General features: G+C 46.1%; 1 protein-coding gene and 1 pseudogene across 3 annotated transcripts in view; both read left to right on the top strand.

Annotated features, from left to right (window-relative positions):
* Nucleotides 1-13,869, top strand: part of CBFA2T2 (CBFA2/RUNX1 partner transcriptional co-repressor 2) — a 140,286-nt gene extending 126,417 nt beyond the window's left edge. For 2 of the 3 annotated variants that reach the window (XM_020902527.2, XM_020902529.2), the window contains exons 10-11: nt 5,422-5,612; nt 9,005-13,869. In XM_020902527.2, coding sequence (XP_020758186.1) covers nt 5,422-5,612; nt 9,005-9,304 — 491 coding nt within the window. In that variant the 3' untranslated portion in view covers nt 9,305-13,869. The remainder of the gene's footprint in view (nt 1-5,421; nt 5,613-9,004) is intronic. The other variant, XM_070472544.1, reaches the window with a different exon arrangement.
* A 1,735-nt stretch (nt 13,870-15,604) lies between these two features.
* On the top strand, nt 15,605-17,437 carry LOC110143041 (ATP synthase subunit O, mitochondrial-like; annotated as a pseudogene).
* The last annotated feature ends 645 nt before the right edge of the window (nt 17,438-18,082 follow it).

Consider the following 18,082-nt stretch of genomic DNA (forward strand, 5'->3'; position numbering starts at 1 on the left):
TCCAAGTCCTTTTCACCCACTTCTACTGGGAGGCATTAAGTAACTGACTCTTCTCTATTTATATGCCCCGTTTCTGGAAGTATAGCTTAATGCATTTCTGCCTGTCCTCATTACTGTATTCTCACACTCCCACATTTGGTTCAGTCTGCTCTTCCTTTCACCTTCACTGTCTCTAGCTTCATAAAGACTGTTCTTTCTAGGTGTCATTTTCTACAAGAATAAGGGAGGGTAGGAACTGCTTGTTGTGGTAAGACAGGGATTATGCCAACCTCATATTACCTCATCCAAATACTAGTCTTTTTTTCCTTCTTGCCTCCCTTTCTCAGTGGAATTAATAGTTTTGGGGTTTCTCCCTAACAAAAAATTTATTTCTACAAAAAGATTAATACCCACTTAATTTCAAGACCATAATATAAACAAATGGACAGACACATCATGTTATGAGAAATACAGATAACCCTATTGCAAAATGTTTATTTTCACTGACAGGAAAGTATAAGATAATGCAAACCGCCCCCCACCACCACCACCAATTAGCCCCCAAAGTCTTTAACACCTAATTATTGACAAAATTTTAGAGGACCCTATTAATGTCACTAAATAATTCTTAATGGGTTAATAAGATTAATAATGAATAATAATACTTAATGAATTGTTAAGTATTACCACCTGTGAACACATGGGTATTTTGAAATCATTTCTCACTTGCATGCTTTTGAATCTTTCTTTTTAAAAGGGAATGATCCAGGGACTTCCCTGGTGGTCCAGTGGTTAAGACTCTGAGCTTCCAGTGCAGGGAGAACAGGTTTGATACCTGGTTGGGGAACTAAGATTGTACATGCTTCATGGCACAGCCAAAAGAATTAAAATGAATTTTAAAATTATAGTAAAAAGTAGACTGACTTGGTGGTTTAGCAGTTGAGAATCTGCCTACCAATGCAAGAGACATGGATTTGATCCCTGGTCTAGGAAGGTTCCACATATGGTGGGGGCAGCTAAGTCCACAGATGGCCACTACTGAGCCCACGCACCCCTGAGCCCATGCTCTACAACAAGAGAAGTCACTGCAGCCAGAAGCCCACCCACCACAACTGGAGAAAGCCCATGCACAGCAACAAAGACCTAGTCCAACCAGAGATGAATAAATAAATTTTTAAATAACAGTAACGATTTGGAATGACTCCCTACAATCCATGATTGTAAGGAATGATCCAGATTTAGACTCACAAATTGTTAAAGAAGCAGCGATATAAAAAAGGACTACACCAACGCCTTTGACTGTGTAGGTCACAACAAACTGGGTAATTCTTTTTTTAAATTTTTTTATCTTTTTATTAGTTGGAGGCTAATTACTTCACAATATTGTAGTGGTTTTTGTCATACATTGACATGAATCAGCCATGGATATACATGTATTCCCCATCCCGATCCCCCCTCCCACCTCCCTCTCCACCCGATCCCTCTGGGTCTTCCCAGTGCACCAGGTCCGAGCACTTGTCTCATGCATCCAACCTGGGCTGGTGATCTGTTTCACCCTAGATAATATACATGTTTCGATGCTGTTCTCTTGAAACATCCCACCCTCGCCTTCTCCCACAGAGCCCAATAGTCTGTTCTATACATCTGTGTCTCTTTTTCTGTTTTGCATATAGGGTTATTGTTACCATCATTCTATATTCCATATATATGTGTTAGTATACTGTAATGGTCTTGATCTTTCTGGCTTACTTCACTCTGTATAATGGGCTCCAGTTTCATCCATCTCATTAGAACTGATTCAAATGAATTCTTTTTAATGGCTGAGTAATATTCCATGGTGTATATGTACCACAGCTTCCTTATCCATTCGTCTGCGGATGGGCATCTAGGTTGCTTCCATGTCCTGGCTATGATAAACAGTGCTGAGATGAACATTGGGGTGCATGTGTCTCTTTCAGATCTGGTTTCCTTGGTGTGTATGCCCAGAAGTGGTATTGCTGGGTCATATGGCAGTTCTATTTCCAGCTTTTTAAGAAATCTCCACACTGTTCTCCATAGTGGCTATACTAGTTTGCATTCCCACCAACAGTGTAAGAGGGTTCCCTTTTCTCCACACCCTCTCCAGCATTTATTGCTTGTAGACTTGGATAGCAGCCATCCTGACTGGTGTGTAATGGTACCTCATTGTGGTTTTGATTTGCATTTCTCTGAGAATGAGTGCTGTTGAGCATCTTTTCATGTGTTTTTTAGCCATATGTATGTCTTCCTTGGAGAAATGTCTGTTTAGTTCTTTGGCCCATTTTTTGATTGGGTCGTTTATTTTTCTGGAGTTGAGCTGGAGGAGTTGCTTGTATATTTTTGAGATTAATCCTTTGTCTGTTGCTTCGTTTGCTATTATTTTCTCCCAATCTGAGGGCTGTCTTTTCACCTTGCTTATAGTTTCCTTTGTTGTGCAAAAGCTTTTAAGTTTCATTAGGTCCCATTTGTTTATTTTTGCTTTTGTTTCTAATATTCTGGGATGTGGGTCATAGAGGATCCTGCTGTGATTTATGTCGCAGAGTGTTTTGCCTATGTTCTCCTCTAGGAGTTTTATAGTTTCTGGTCTTACGTTTAGATCTTTAATCCATTTTGAGTTTATTTTTGTGTATGGTGTTAGAAAGTGTTCTAGTTTCATTCTTTTACAGGTGGTTGACCAGTTTTCCCAGCACCACTTGTTGAAGAGGTTGTCTTTTTTTCCATTGTATATCCTTGCCTCCTTTGTCCAAGATAAGGTGACCATAGGTTCGTGGATTTATCTCTGGGCTTCTATTCTGTTCCATTGATCTATACTTCTGTCTTTGTGCCAGTACCATACTGTCTTGATGACTGTGGCTTTGTAGTATAGTCTGAAGTCAGGCAGGTTGATTCCTCCAAACTGGGAAATTCTTAAAGAGATGGGAATACCAGACTACCTCACCTGCCTCCTGTGAAATCTTTATGCAGGTCGAGAAGCAACAGTTAGAACTGGATATGGAACAACAGACTGGTTCCAAATAGGAAAAAGAGTACATCAGGGCTGTATATTGTCACCCTGCTTATTTAACTTATATGCAGATTACATCATTCGAAATGCTGGGCTGAATGAAGCACAGCTGGAATCAAGATTGCTGGGAGAAATATCAATAACCTCAGATATGCAGATAAGCGAGGGAGAACTTCATGAAAGTTGAAAGAGGAGAGTGAAAAAGTTGGCTTAAAACTCAACATTCAGAAAACGAAGATCAGGGCGTCTGATCCCATCACTTCATGGCAATTAGATGGGGAAACAATGGAAACAGTGAGAGACTTTTTTGGGCTCCAAAATCACTGCCGATGGTGACTACAGCCATGAAATTAAAAGATGCTTCCTCCTTGGAAGAGAAGCTATGACCAACCTATACAGCATATTAAAAAGCAGAGACAAAAAAAAATAAAAATAAAAATAAAAAAAAAATAAAAAAATAAAAAGCAGAGACATTACTTTTCCAACAAAGGTCCATCTAGTCAAAGCTATGGTTTTTCCAGTAGTCACATATGGATCTGAGAGTGGGACTATAAAGAAAGCTGAGCACCAAAGAATTCATGCTTTTGAACTATGGTGTTGGAGAAGACTCTTGAGAGTCCCTTGGACTGCAAGGAGATCCAACTAGTCCATCCTACAGGAAATCAGTCCTGAATAGTCATTGGAAGGACTGATGCTAAAGCTGAAACTCCTATACTTTGGTCACCTGATGGGACTGCAAGGAGATCCAACTAGTCCATCCTACAGGAAATCAGTCCTGAATAGTCATTGGAAGGACTGATGCTAAAGCTGAAACTCCTATACTTTGGTCACCTGATGGGAAGAACCGATTCATTGAAAAAGACCCTGATGTTAGGAAAGGTTGAAGGCAAGAGGAGAAGGGAACCACAGAGGATAAGATGGTTGGATGGCATCACCGACGTGATGGAAATGAGTTTGAGTAGGCTCCAGGAGTTGGTAACGGACAGGGAAACCTGGCGTGCTGCAATCCATGGGGTCACAGAGTTGGACATGACTGAGCGACTGGACTGAACTGGAGCAAGGGAAAAGCAACCCAGGAAATGCCCACATATCGATGAATGGTTATGTGAATTTACAGTGTGGCACCACAGAATATTATCTTACCATTAAAACTAATTTGGAAAACTACATAACACTTCAGAAAAATCTTTGCAGTTGGCGATGGGGAGGTGTATATTATATTACCAAGAGGTAAAGTAGAATTATGGGAAATGAAAATAGTTATCAGTATTACCTTTGACATTTGGGGTGAAAACTTTTCTTGGCTGGAGCAATGTGATGGAAAGTTCTAGGTTGGCAGCCTAGAATACTGTGTGTGAACCCCCTTTGAGACTCAGCCATGTGCAAGAACCAAGCAGTCAAGGAGTTTCCTTAGGCTTCAGGGTTGTCCAGTCTTGTGGACTTAGAAGGAACGTCATTCATGCTGGGACCTAGGACTGAGGCTCAGGTGCATAGCGTGTGTGTCACCGGGAGTATACATCCTGTGGAAACTAAGCAGGGTTTGATGGGAAGAACTGATCAGGATCCAAGTGGGGTAATGGCAGCTGGGGTTTTTGTAGCCCAGAGCACCTAGCAACCTTCCCAGAGCTATATCTTCAGGCAACATTTCTCCACTGAGTTCAGTCTTCTGTACCTAACTGCCTTCTGGTGATTTGTACCTGGATGCACCTCAGCCTTCTTGCTTACCTCCACACCAGCATTTTGCTCATTATCTGTTTCAATGCACAGCACTTCCGTTTTTCACCTTTACCTCCACCTCCAGTCCCTTAGGTGCACCAGCCTCATTCTGTCTCATCCCCTCCTCTGTGTTGCTTGCTCCTACCTACATTCAGAATCTGTTTATCAGCCAGATTACTGACCAGCCTCTCATTTGGTGTCTCTGCCCTCACTCTTTTCATTATGCATAGACCCCTTTAGGGTTTCACATTTTCTTTAGAAGAAGAGCCAAATTCCTTAGCGTGGAATGCAAGACTAGAAGATTCCTTTCCACCTACCATCTCAACCAAGACACATTTTCCTGATCCTGCTCTGCCACTTACAGACCTGACCAGCTTTCCCCTTGGGATTCTTGTCCCTGATAATGACAAGTATCATGTCCCCTCAGCCATGCTTATATGCTTTCACGTTTGTGAAAATATGTTACATCTTAGTCGCTGAGGTCTCCTCAGCACCTTGCACAGTGCCAACAAGTGATTCGGTCTGCAGACCCAACAAATGATTGCATTAATAGACAAGTGGAGATAAGAATAAAAGGGAATACCATTGTCATAAGTATTTTTAGAAGAAAAATCATGTTTCACCTCTGTCCCTTCTTTGAAATGATGTCTAGTAGGAGGGGAGAGATTTCTCGGCCAGTTGATTTTATTGTCACTTTCTTCCAGAAGAAGCTGTGAATAAGGTGAAAATTCAGGCCATGTCAGAAGTACAGAAAGCTGTTGCTGAGGCAGAGCAAAAAGCCTTTGAAGTGATTGCAACCGAGAGAGCTCGAATGGAGCAGACAATAGCGGACGTCAAACGGCAGGCTGCAGAGGATGCCTTTCTCGTCATAAACGAGCAGGAAGAGTCAACGGAGGTCAGAGCACTGGGGGCTGGGGCTGGGGCAGCGGGACCAAGCCCACCGCCTTCCTCTCAGGTGCTGGGCAGTAAGAGCCAACAGTCCTCTCTCGAACTAGATGATTATAATTTTTATTCAGTTCCGGAGAGGTTTGTTTCTCAGTTCTTATATTCTTACATATTGGCTCATTATATTGGTTTAAGTTATGAAAAGTCTCCCTGAAGTTTGTGGAACTACATTACAGCAATGACCACCACTGCCTGAGTGGGCTTACTGGGTGCCACATACAGAACTCAATGTGTTTGTGGTCTCTGTGATCCTCACAGTGGGATGTGGGTGTTGTTGGAATCCAACTTTACCAGTGAGGAAACTGTGATTTCGGGAATTTAATTGACCTAATCCCACATCACTGAAGCCAGAGAGTAGGAGAAAGGCAATGCAGGGTCCTGCAGTATCCAGTCCGTTTACAAAGAGGCTAGTTATTTCATGGATTGAGGGGATAGATCTGGCAGGCCTGCCTGACTGCCCTGGGACATGGTGGTGCTTCTGTACCGCTACGAGGAAAACAATAATTAAAAGGCACATAACAGAAACATCCTAACAGCCCTTTCAAATGTAATGAAATTTTTCTGTAACTTTGATTTCAGTTACTTTTCAGGTTTAAGACAAACTTTTAAGTCCTGAAACAAGCCTGTTTCTGTAAGTAGGTAAATCCCATGTACTCTGGGATATTCTTAAGGTTATAAAGAACTGAGCTTTTTTGTTGTTGTTGGTTTGTTTTTTAAATGACAGAAATTTTATTTTCTCACCCTCCTTAAATCTTTTTCAAAGAACGGTATTAAGCATGGTGATGTGAAGATGAACATGCCTAACTATCATGTGGGCAAGTCCTGTTGTAGCCTCTCCAGCTGAATTGGAAGAAAATAGTTCCTCTGACTCTCCCCTTTTCCTTCTCCTCTCCTATTTGTTTCTGTTGGTATTGGATTCATTATAGCCACCCATATCAATATCTATATTCAAGGCACAAAGTGACTTGCAGGTGAGGCACACACTAGCATCCATCCCTGCAAACTTTCCGTCCAAAACAAGGCAGGATAGCAGGGCATATGTTATAAGTGAGTTTGTGTTGGACCAAGAGGGCTGGTTTCCTCCAGTCCACTCAGAAAGTTCTGCTTGATATCTAGTGGTACCCCCTGGAGTTTTCGTTCATCCTGCAAGAGGTAGTTCAGTAGAGCGGAAGCAACCCAGGAGCGCTGACCACTCGTCCCAGTTCCCCTCACTCTGGCAGAGTCCCCTTCAGGGGTCAGCTCCTTCTCTGTATAGTGGGTGAGTAGCAGCCCCTGTCCTGCTGGTCTCATACTTTTTAAGGAAGATACAATTAGATCACAGTTGTGGAAGTGATTTAAACTGCAGTGCACTGTTCAGACAGAAAGGACTTTCTTACATTGTTAACAACATAGGTGTGGCAGCTCCTACTCTTGCAGAGCAGCTGCCTCCTCTGAGGCCAGACCCAAGCATCTCCCTTGGAATGATGCCTCAGGTAGAGATCCCCTTCTGTCCCCAGCCTAGATTTCCTGGCAAATGTGATGGGCTAGCAGTTGAGTATAAGATAGGAATCATTTCTCCTTTGAGCCAGGTTTGAAATAAGGTCAGGAAACTTCGGGATGGGCTCTGGGTCATTCTGATACAGGTGTTCCCCAGGCCACACCTGGAGTAGTAAACTGACATAAACTGATGGCCCTTGCTTGTCAAAGGATATTCTGGAATACCATCTCTGACTTCCGTGGCCAGTAACTCAGAAGAGTTAATAACCTTCCCCATAAATTACAAGGCCTGTTTGGCCATGTGCTTTGCTCCATCTTTGAGGAATGCTGATTTGAAGGGTGATGACCACAGTAAACCTTTCATCATGTTTCTTGGCAAAAAGCCTTTTGGTAAAGTCAGGGCAAAGCCAGAGAGACAGAGAATGCAAATTGTCCTTTTCACCCTGGCTTCTCAGTAGTGATTAAGGTGAAAGCACCGTTGCTTTAATCCTCTGGCCCAGTTTGGGATGTTCTTGCAGACTTGGACAGAGGAAGTAGAAGCCTGTGTTTCCACAGCAGCTCCATGAAGCACATGCCCCACAAGCAATACTGTCTGACCAAAGCGTTGTCTGGAGTCAGCCTACCAGAGTGTGAAATTTTCTGGAATACATCTTGCTTGAAGATCCTAAGAATGACTTCTGTCCCTGATTCTGGTTCTCCAGTGTTGGTGCTGGCAAGGTTGGGGCAGTCCCTGGAGTATTATTTCCTAAGAAGCCTCTAGTGTTGGACGGGATCTTTAGTCCTTTCTGATGCTCTTTGAAACTAAATGTGTCCCTTCAGAATAGTAGACAGGAGGCCCAGGTTCCAGGCTTTGCATAGCCACGTGATCATTTTATAAGCTCAGACAAGTCCTGCCTACTGGCCCTCAGTGTCCCATCTATCTATGCAGTGCAAGAGGTGGGTGAGGGGGCCTCGGGGTCCTTTGTTGCTCTTATCAGTTGTTTGTTGTTGTTTTTTATTAGTTGTTTTTACACTTGAGCAAGAGACAGCATCTTTCTTCCTTGATCATCAGGCCAGGCCTCATAATTGGCTTTTGCTATTCTGCAGAACCTGCAGGGGAGGGCATAGCTGGCTGATCAAATCCATAAGTGAGTCGTGGAGACCTTAGGTGTAAAACACTCGTGTGTCAGGGAGGGGAGTACCAAGGGGCAGGTGTGGGAGCAAAAAATAGGAAGAAAACTCCCTGACATAGACCTTGGGGCCTTAGGATCTGAGGTATTACAGGGGCTCCTGTAAACAGACCGGAAGTAGTCCCATGATCCCCAGCCCACCTCTGATGGGATGTATCACTGAATGGAGAATGAGCACAGAGTGAGTAGCACAGCTTCCCACACTCACAGTCACCCAGCCTTGTACCCTCGCAGGTGACTTTTTTTTAAAAAGATTTCAGATGTTGTCAGTGAACACAGTCAAGATCATTTCTGCATTGCAAAGGGTAAGAAAGAAAACTGTCTAAGCACATTTGTGGTCTTGGATGTGGAAGCCTGGTTTGGTTTGGTTTGGTCATTGAGGATTAAAATATGAGTCAAAACGAGGAGTTGTTGCCTTCAGCAGGCCTTGTTCCTGCCCTACAGTGATGTGTGGATATGTCTTCACATTCCTTCATGTCGCTGTCCCCATAGCCCAGGGTAGGCAGTTTTTCTGTAACACGGAAGAAGTAAACAGAAAGCAGCAGCAGGGCAGGCAGTAACAGGCACAGGTATGTGCAGCTCCAGAGCCCACACTCTCCCCACACAGCCCCGCTGCCTCTTCTGCAGAGCAGCTGGCACGTGATGACAAGCGTGCCCCCCAGGATCCCGCCAGCTGACCAATGCCTGTGTCTTGCAGAACTGCTGGAACTGTGGCCGAAAAGCCAGTGAAACCTGCAGTGGCTGCAACATCGCACGATACTGTGGCTCTTTCTGCCAGCATAAGGATTGGGAGCGGCACCACCGCCTCTGTGGCCAGAACCTGCACGGCCAGAGTCCCCACAGCCAGAGCCGGCCCCTGCTTCCTGGAGGGCGGGGCTCCTCAGCCCGGTCCGCCGACTGCAGTGTCCCCAGTCCAGCCCTGGATAAGACCTCGGCAACCACCTCACGCTCCTCCACACCGGCCTCTGTGACAGCCATCGACACCAACGGACTCTGAGCCCCAGACTTACTTCCCCTGGCAACCTCACAGCACGACAGAACTCTACACGGGAGGCTGGCTATGTGAAGCAGTGCAAGTTGCTGTTGGGTCATCATCCAGAAGAGAAGTGGAGGCAGGAAGAGTTCAAGCCCCAGCCTGTTCACACACTTGTCCATTTCCCACCTGTGTGCATATGGCCGCTGGCTGGAGCTGACTCCTCCATGGCTTCTAGGTTTGTTCTTCTCCCAGCTAAAGCTGGCATGGCCAGCCACTCTTCCATGTAGACCACCAGCTCCTCCCTGCCTTGTGAGAGAGCCGACTGTCAAGTGTGCCCAGCCAGGCTGGAAGCAGCTCGCCCCTTCACTGTCTCCTGCTCCAGCGTCCTCCCGCAGCAGAGGCCTGGACACTGATAGCGAGCCGGGAAGGAGGCCTCTCTCTCACAGGGAGCAGCTCCTCTTGCCCCTGAACAGTTCCCTGCGCCCATTTCCACCCTCAGCAGGTGCCACTGATTAGTCCCGGGGGACTGGGGCAGGCAAAAAGCAGCACTCAGGACACCCTCGTTGGCCCTGCCATTCAGGCGTAAGATTTTCAGAAACCACAGGAAGAAGTCACCATTTCAGTAAAAGCACCCATAATGAAAAATAAAACTTCCACCAAGCATCACAGATCATGTTGGACAAGATTTTCCAGCCTGGCTGGCTATTTTAGTTTGGGACCCATTTTTTTTCTTCTCTTTTTTGATTTTACTTATGCAGAAAATAGTTTTCAGCGCATGGATTGGTCTGAGGGAGAATGAGACTCAATTATGGATTGTCTGTTCTCTCTGAGCATGTTAGCCAAACTAGTATCATCACATTATTGAATGGATCATCTGTTGGAAATGCAGAAACTTTTGTCACCACTTGGCTCTTTGCACAGTTGTCTTGTCTGTGTCCTTTTATCTCAGACCACGCATGTCCAGATCACTGGGTGGATCTTCTTCCCATGGTCTCTGTTTGGCACCTCTGAAGCCATAGTTGACCCATAGGATGTGATGTGGTATGGCTATGACTTGCCTCACCAGTCAAGGCCTGGTCACTTTTGAGCGACCCTTTTGGACCTGAAAGAATTCTTCAGACTTTGTCGTTAAGTGTCCTATGTCAATTTATTATTGGGCATACAATCCTGTTTCCCTTCTCTAATTTTGTTGATACATACCCTCTTTGAGCTAAGAAAAGTTCCCTGAAATGTGACAACCATTTGTGAGAGCCTGACCAATTTTTCTCCTGTCTTCAGGGAGTTTTTCCAACTGCTTACCTGATTCTCCAAACATGACATCACCTATACTCCCTTTAAAATGTTAGGAATTGCCACACACGTTCTTCCTTGCCATTCAAGTTTTATTGGGAGCTCAAGGACCCTGACCCTCCCCCTCTCCAACTCCCAAGCCTCTAGCACCCTCTTGCACCAAGGAATGAGTTGGTTGGCCCTGCTCCTGCTGACCCTTGAAAGCTCAGCTTTAGACGGCCATTTTCTGCACATTGACCAGAGTGAATTGAAAGCTCCCAGTAAGGTATCAGCATAGGTAGTGTTATCCTTACGTATAGGTATATCTTACTTTAAAAACTAAGTCCCAGGACCTCCCTAATAGTCCAGTGGCTGTTTCTGTGCTCCCAATGCAGAGGGCCAGGGTTCGATCCCTGGTCAGGGAACTAGGTCCCACAAGCTACAACTAAGACCCGGAGCAGCCAAGTACATAAATAAATAAAAACTGTAAGTCCCTAATTTACCTTACTCAAGGATTTTCTGTCTTAAACTCAGTACAAGGCACCATTAAAATACCCAGACTTCTGCTGTGTAAAATGAGGTAGACCCAGAGAAAGAATAACGAAATAGTTGCTTCGTTGTGCAGCTTTCCTTTAGTTGCAGCAGTTGAGGTATCCTGCCTAACAGAGATGAAATCAGAACCCCAGATAAAAGTTGCCTGCGTTTCCCTGAGAAGAGATGTCCCATGAGAGGCAGTCACTGAGCCTATAAATCTGGTGGCAGCAAAAGGGTGTCTCTTGGTGTCCACTGGGTCTCACCTCAGCTCCTTTTTTCCTTGGCAAGTTGGATGAACACCTAGGTGTGTCCTGTAAGTCTTCAGTGGCCGAGCCAGGGTAGCTCAGGTTTTTTCGGGTTGGAATAAAGAGCCAAAGCCAACTGAATACTGTTCATCAGGCTTGGTGTCAGTCTCCACAGCTAAGGTTTAGGTTTAGTGTGCAGGTAGGTCCTAGCTGACTTTTGTGGACTGTGAGTCCAGTGACAGCTTAATCTGCAGAATTTGTGTAATGCTGTTCTAAACTGCTTTGCTCACATGCCACCCAGAGGCCAAGCTAAAGATTTCAGCAGTGTTCCACACTGCGGTTCAGATCTCAAGCCTGTTGCTGTATTAATTTTGGTCAGTTTCACGCATCGGTTGCTAGGGCATCTGTCCAGAACTTCCTATTTACGTGTAAAGAATCCCTTTCTCCAGCTCCCTCTCTTCTGAAAGTCTCAGCTCTCTGGTTGGAGTTGGGAGGAGAAGGGATACTGTCTTGGAATGGGGTGATGGGACTGGAGGGGCAGGGGTGAGTCCAGGTTCCCCATTTGGTTTCCCATGTCTGCTGATAACCAGATTGATGGTGCAAATTCAGGCTCCCCCTTTCATCTAGTTAGATTTTAAGTATCTTAATATAGTCAGACTGCTTAGAGGACCAACCTTTATAGTTTAAGGGGACAAAGAAAAGACATAGTGGTGGTACTGAAGGTATTGTCAGAGCAGTCATGGGCTCTTCAGTGTTATCCTAGGAATCAAAAGCAAGTGTGACAAGCAATGGCACATCATTGTCCTCTGCCCTGTGAGGAATGGTGGCAGGAGCCAGAGAAGACCGGAAGTAGCCAGCATGGGAACTGTTTTAAATGTTCTGAGGGAAGCTTTAGGGCTGGATCCTCAGAGCTTCAATCATCCTCTGGGGTCCTACTGCCTGCTCCACCCAGGGGTGAAAACAGACTCAGGTTCGGTCCACCTGCTTGGAAATGAGCAGCCCTCCTCCTGAGTGTGAGAGCTTCACCTGGGGGTGTCCTTGCAGCTCTCAGGATGGGGCTTAGACAGATCTGCTCAGGCACAGTCATGCAACCCTGAAGTCACAGAGCAAATGCACCTTCTCTTGGACAGTACTGAGTCCTGTGTGTGTCTCAGTGGATTTTAGTCTGGAAACAAGACCCGTCACCCTGGCAAAGGTCCATGCCTGGCGCTGGCTGCAGCGGGCCCTCTGCCATGTGGATGACTTTTGCACATCTGGGCCAGTGGCTCCACCTGGAGCTCCTCACTTCTTGGTGTCAACGTGAGCATCTTCAGCTTCTAGACGGGAAGTCTACACTTCACGTTGTACAGCCTTGTCCCAAAGTCAGCTGGATCCCCAGTGATGTCACCTGCTTGCAAAGGGCAGACCTTGTGGGCAGTTCCAGCAGAGATCACAGCAAGTGGGCTTGAAGTTGCAGCAACACAATTGAAATTGTGTGCTCATGAGTTCTTCGGGATGAAAGTATGAATAATGACCACCTGGCTGTTTGTCCTGGAAACTGTAGATGAGATTATGGATTGAGTAAATCATTTAAAATAGAACTCATCTTCGAGGCTTTCTTCAGAACTGGTTTCCAGGCTCCCGGGACAATAGACCAAGCCAGCTTTCTTAGATTTTTTTTTTTTTCTTAAGCTATTTACAGAGAACTGGGTGGTAGCAGTAAGAAAAACCAAATGTAAGAAAAACCAGAGGGAAATGGACTGTTCCAGCATGGGCCAAGCAGCCAGCTGCTGGGACTCCGTCCTGGGGTTGGGGTGGGTGTGGGTACTAGGCAAGCTGTTGGATAGGGCCCTTGCCAACTCTGAGTGTCTGTAGTTCTTGTGAAACCAAAATGTTGACCACCTGCCTCTTCGCCCACGTGCATTGACATGCTCAATTCCAAAGATGATGGTGCAGGCAACCTTTTCCATCATGAGCCAGGAGAAGGTTGAGGCCTGAGGGCAGCCTTTGCCTCCCCTCTTTGCCTCCACAGTCCCAGAGATGGCGCTTCCCCTGCTACCCCATCTGGTCAGACCCACAGCTGCCCAGTGTACACTCATTGATGCTTATACCAAATAGGGCATGTGCGGCTGGCGGCTGGCAGGGACAGCCCCGGACCTGCGTTGGAGTTGGCAGAGAGAAGCGGCAATAAGCATTAGGCGGATGGCTGAAAGTGCTGTTTGGCTCAGAGGCCTTCAGTCCACTTTCACAGCTTTCCAAGTTCCTGATGAGGCTACAAAAGCTCCATCCACAGAGAAAGCCAATAATGTAAATAAATCCAAAACTGAGCTTCCAAGCGTGGTTTTTTTTAAGGGGGATGATGAATGTGAAACCACCCACAGGATGCAGTAGAGTTGATTTTTTTCTGTGCTTTGTCATTTTACTCTGATAGGAACTTTTGTTACTTAACTCTGTGCATAACTTATTTAATGTACTGTATAAATGAACCAAAACTGTTAAATATGTATTTAGTTTGTTCTACTTCAAGTAGTCAATAAAAAGGCTATATTCCTTTTCTGACTCAAGCTGGAATGGGACTAGCAGGGAAGGTGGTGTGTAGACTTGTGTGAGACATCCTGCCGGCAGGTTTCTACATCCCGTCTGCCTTGTTCCTCGATCTCCTAGGAGGTGGTTCTGGCTGCTGAACTCGGAAGCCAAGTGCCAACAACAGCATACAGATGCTCCCAGCTCTGTGTTAACTCTTTACCATTAAGTGATCTTCTAACGAGGAAAATAACCACAGAAAGTTTGAAGAACAGGGTAGTAGCTCTTTAGGTCCTTTTTCTTTTCCAATAACTTATTTATTTCCTTAAACATTTTTTAACATACCTGGATTTGGGAATATTCGTTCATTTCCTTTTTACACTGATGTTAAATCATAAATAAGTTCACTGTTGCCTTCATGTTTATTTGCTTACTACTTGTATGACCTAATCAAGGCCGGGTTTTTGTTTGTCTGATTTGGCCACAGCACAGGGCTCGCGGGGGATCTGAGTTCTACCCAGGACTGAATCCCAGCACTCATCAGTGAGCATGGAGTCCTAACCCCTAGACTGCCAGAGAGTTCCCTCAAGGCCATGATTTTCCTTAACTCCTCACCTGCTGTTGGGCAGTTGGATTGCTTTCTGGTTTTCCCTCACGTACTAAAATGGACGTCTTCCTAAGCATGGTTTCTTTCTTTGGGGTAATTTTCCAGTGGGACTTCTGGAACTAGACACTTCTCGGGTCCTTTACCCTGTGTCCAGACTGCTTCCTCTGAAAGCCCACCAGCTTGCTGCGCCTCCAGCAGGATCCGCGTGGTACTTCCCTTGGCTCTGAGCTGGCCTGACCAGCTGAGCCGTGACAGGTTGCTGCAGGCACACCTGTGCATGTGAGGTCTTGGGCTGTCCGGTTTCCTGACCAGAGACCATTTTCCATGGGCCCCACTGGCCGCAGCCTCACTCCTGTCACCCAGATGTCCATTTCTGGAAAATAGCCCTAGAACTACTACTGAGCAGCCTTGCCCTAGAGGCTTGTTGGTACCATCAGCTTCACAGACCCCCGAAATGCAAAGGGAGGAGTTGGTTACCAGATCTCAGGGTTGGGAAAAGGGTGGCCTTGGCCCTAGAAGGCAAGATGGGTGCTTAACTGTATGATCTTTCATGCAGATGGTGCCAACTGCCAATCTCTCAACAGCTGCCCAGCACTCCACTCCACCACCCAGGGGATCTCAAGCCTGTGACTATAAATTAAAACCACAGTAGTAATTCAGTACAGTAGAGGAAAACTGCTCCTTGAGGGCAAAAGAAATTCCAAGAAGTCGAAAAACTTTTTAAGGGACTGTGGCACTTGGCTTTGAGTACAAAATTACACAAAACCACCGGGACCTCTCCATGAAGCCAGGGCACTGGCTTTGGCCTTAGGAGAAGGCAAGTAGGGGAAACTGACCAGAGCCTCTAATGTCTCCTCTCTCCTGGGGCTAAAGTCAGATTCTCCTTACTCCAGAGGTCAAAGAATACCTGGACTGAGGAATTAAGGTGATTCCAGGTTTGTATTTCCTGGGATCTGGCAGAAGCAAAAATGCAAATCCTCTAGAGAAAAATACTAAAACAGCAATCATATTATTACATATCAACCAAGTGTAAGTTGTCCATGAACTAAAGTTCATATCAAAGCAAATGAGCCGTTATGAGTAACAGCAGCATGAACAATAAACTGATTTAGCACTCACCCCAGGTGGTGCTAGTGGTAGAGAAACCACCTGCCAATGTAGGAGATGGAGATGTGGGTTTGATCTCTGGGTGGGGAAGATCCCCTGGAGGAGGGCATGGCAACCCACTCCAGTATTCCTGCCTGGAGAATCCCATGGACAGAGGAGCCTGGTGGGCTACAGCCCATGGGGTCGCAAAGAGTCGACAAGACTAAAGCGACTTAGGACGCACGCACACAACTTGGGTTTGGCCCAGAGGTGCCCAGGAGAGGACTGCCACCCCAGCAGTGTCTGGACTCTCCTCACAGGTGTGATGCTTCAGGACATCTATGCTGAGGCCATTTATCAAGCTTGTGAAGCCACCTGTGGTCAGATACATGGTATTGAAGGTCACTATGCCACTGCTCTTTATTCTGCTGCATCTAAACAATGAATTGGAGTGAGTAGCAAAAGAATTGTTGAGATGGTCACAAATCTTGAAGGAACCTGAAAAGTCTGCTTCTATTATGAATCCTTATGTAAAGCATTACATTAAGGTGAAAAGCCTAAGTGACGCCACCGCAAAAATGGTTTTCTCCCCTCTCAACCAGTTGGATCAACTTGTTTGCAGTTGGCTTGAACAATCCTCCCTGGAGCCATTGATACTATGATGAGTGCCCACTGCGGAGAAGGACCTTGTACAGTTTCCACTGCACCTCCTTTAGATGAAGCTACTCTTACTGGATTAAAACCTGTCCTAGGGACTTCCTAGTGGTCCTGTGTCTAGGAATTTACCTGCCAATGCAGGGGACATGGGTTCCATCCCTGGTTCGGGAAGATCCCTCAAGCCTTGACACAACTAGGCCGGTGAATCACAACTCCTGAGCCCGAGTGCTGCAACCCCTGAAGGCTGCGCAACACCCTCTGCAACGAGAGAAGCCACCGCAGTGAGAAGCCTGCACCCCACAACTGGAGAGTAGCCCCTGCTCTCTGCAAATAGAGAAAGCCCGCGTACAGCAGTGAAGACCCAACACAGCCTAAATTTAAAAAAAAAAAAAGAAGGAAAGGTCCTGAAGAGCTTTCTAAGTGAAGGCCAAGTATTGAAACTGGAAGTTAAGACTGATCCATCAATCATGGGTGGAATGATTGGAGAGAAATATGTCTGCAAAAATCAACATTCAGAAGTTGAGCAAAGCAATGCAGATTTTCTGTCAGTGGAATTTTTTTTTTCAATTCTTAATCTTGGAGAAACAAAGTGCTTCCTGAACAGAAAAAAAAATTTTTTTATTTAGACCCCCCCCTCCGGGACTTCAGGTACTGTTATTATCAGATACAGTATATAAAATACCTATGGAACCTCTTAAGATAGTGCTAGAAAAAAATAGCAGAAAGTAAGAGACTGACTAGGTAGATTTGAAGATAGGGGAATACAGTCATTGAAATAAATACTCTGTGCACTATTGAACAGCAGATTAAATGAATCAAAATGAGTGAAGCATTGCTGTACAGGTCCTTGACATAGACAAGGAGATGGAAAAGAGCTGTCCCCTTTAGGAAGGTAGGTTTCAAGGAAAGAGCCCTTCCACATTTTACAAAGAATGCAGTCAAGAACCCTACTAACTCAGTATAAAGAGAAATAACTGGCCTGAGATGATACAATCTCAGAATGAGCATACATGCATTGATCTAAACCATCGTGCCCGACTGTGCTTGTTCATGGTGCTGGAATTTCATGGTAGTGAGTTGAGTGTATCCCCTCCTCCACATCCTCCCTCCCAAGACCGTTGGGGAACCAGCAACAAACCACCCACACCGCCGGAGCGGCTTCATTGCCTGGTGCCAGGCGCCCTCTTGTGGCCAGAGTCAGACCTGCTGCCTCCCTTCACAAGCCAGCTTCCTGTCCAGGGGGCGGACCCCTGAACCCTTCCCCTTCCCGTTCACACCAGCCTTTTCTGAGGCTGCCTATCTGCCCCATGAATTCAGCTGACTTTCTCTGGGCGGCGCCCAGAGAGCATTCCAGAAATGATCAGGACTCGGCACCCCCACCTTGCAAGGGCTGAGCTCTGAAAAACCCACATCAGATCCCCCCTCCACCTCGCGATATGCTTCCGTGGATCTTCTTGCCGTGTCCTCTGCTATCCCGCAACCCCAGGGCTTGGCCTCGCTCCCTCGTCAAAGCTGCCACTGTCCTCCAGCCCTATCCTGGTTTCCGTTACCAGAGATGGTGGGAGATTTTGCTCAGCTCAGCTTTGTTCACGTTTGACAGCAAGTAGCTCTCAGTGCCAGGAGGCAGACCCAGTTGTGTGACTCAGAGCAGGCACTTGCTTGCTGAGCTTCTGGTTCTTCCCGTGTGAACTGGGGATGCTAAGGGTGCCTTCGCCACCAGGCTGTTGTGAGGTTAAATGTGATCACATGGGAGTCACCCTCAGGTCTCTCGTAGCTCAGTCAGTAAAGAATCTGCAATGCAGGAGACCCGGGTTCTATTTCCAGGTCAGGAGATCCCCTGGAGAAGGAAATGGCAACCCACTCCCGCATTCTTGCCTGGAGAATTGCACGGACAGAGTC

This window comes from Odocoileus virginianus, chromosome 9, assembly GCF_023699985.2.
Source record: "Odocoileus virginianus isolate 20LAN1187 ecotype Illinois chromosome 9, Ovbor_1.2, whole genome shotgun sequence".
Taxonomy (NCBI): Eukaryota; Metazoa; Chordata; class Mammalia; order Artiodactyla; family Cervidae; genus Odocoileus; species Odocoileus virginianus.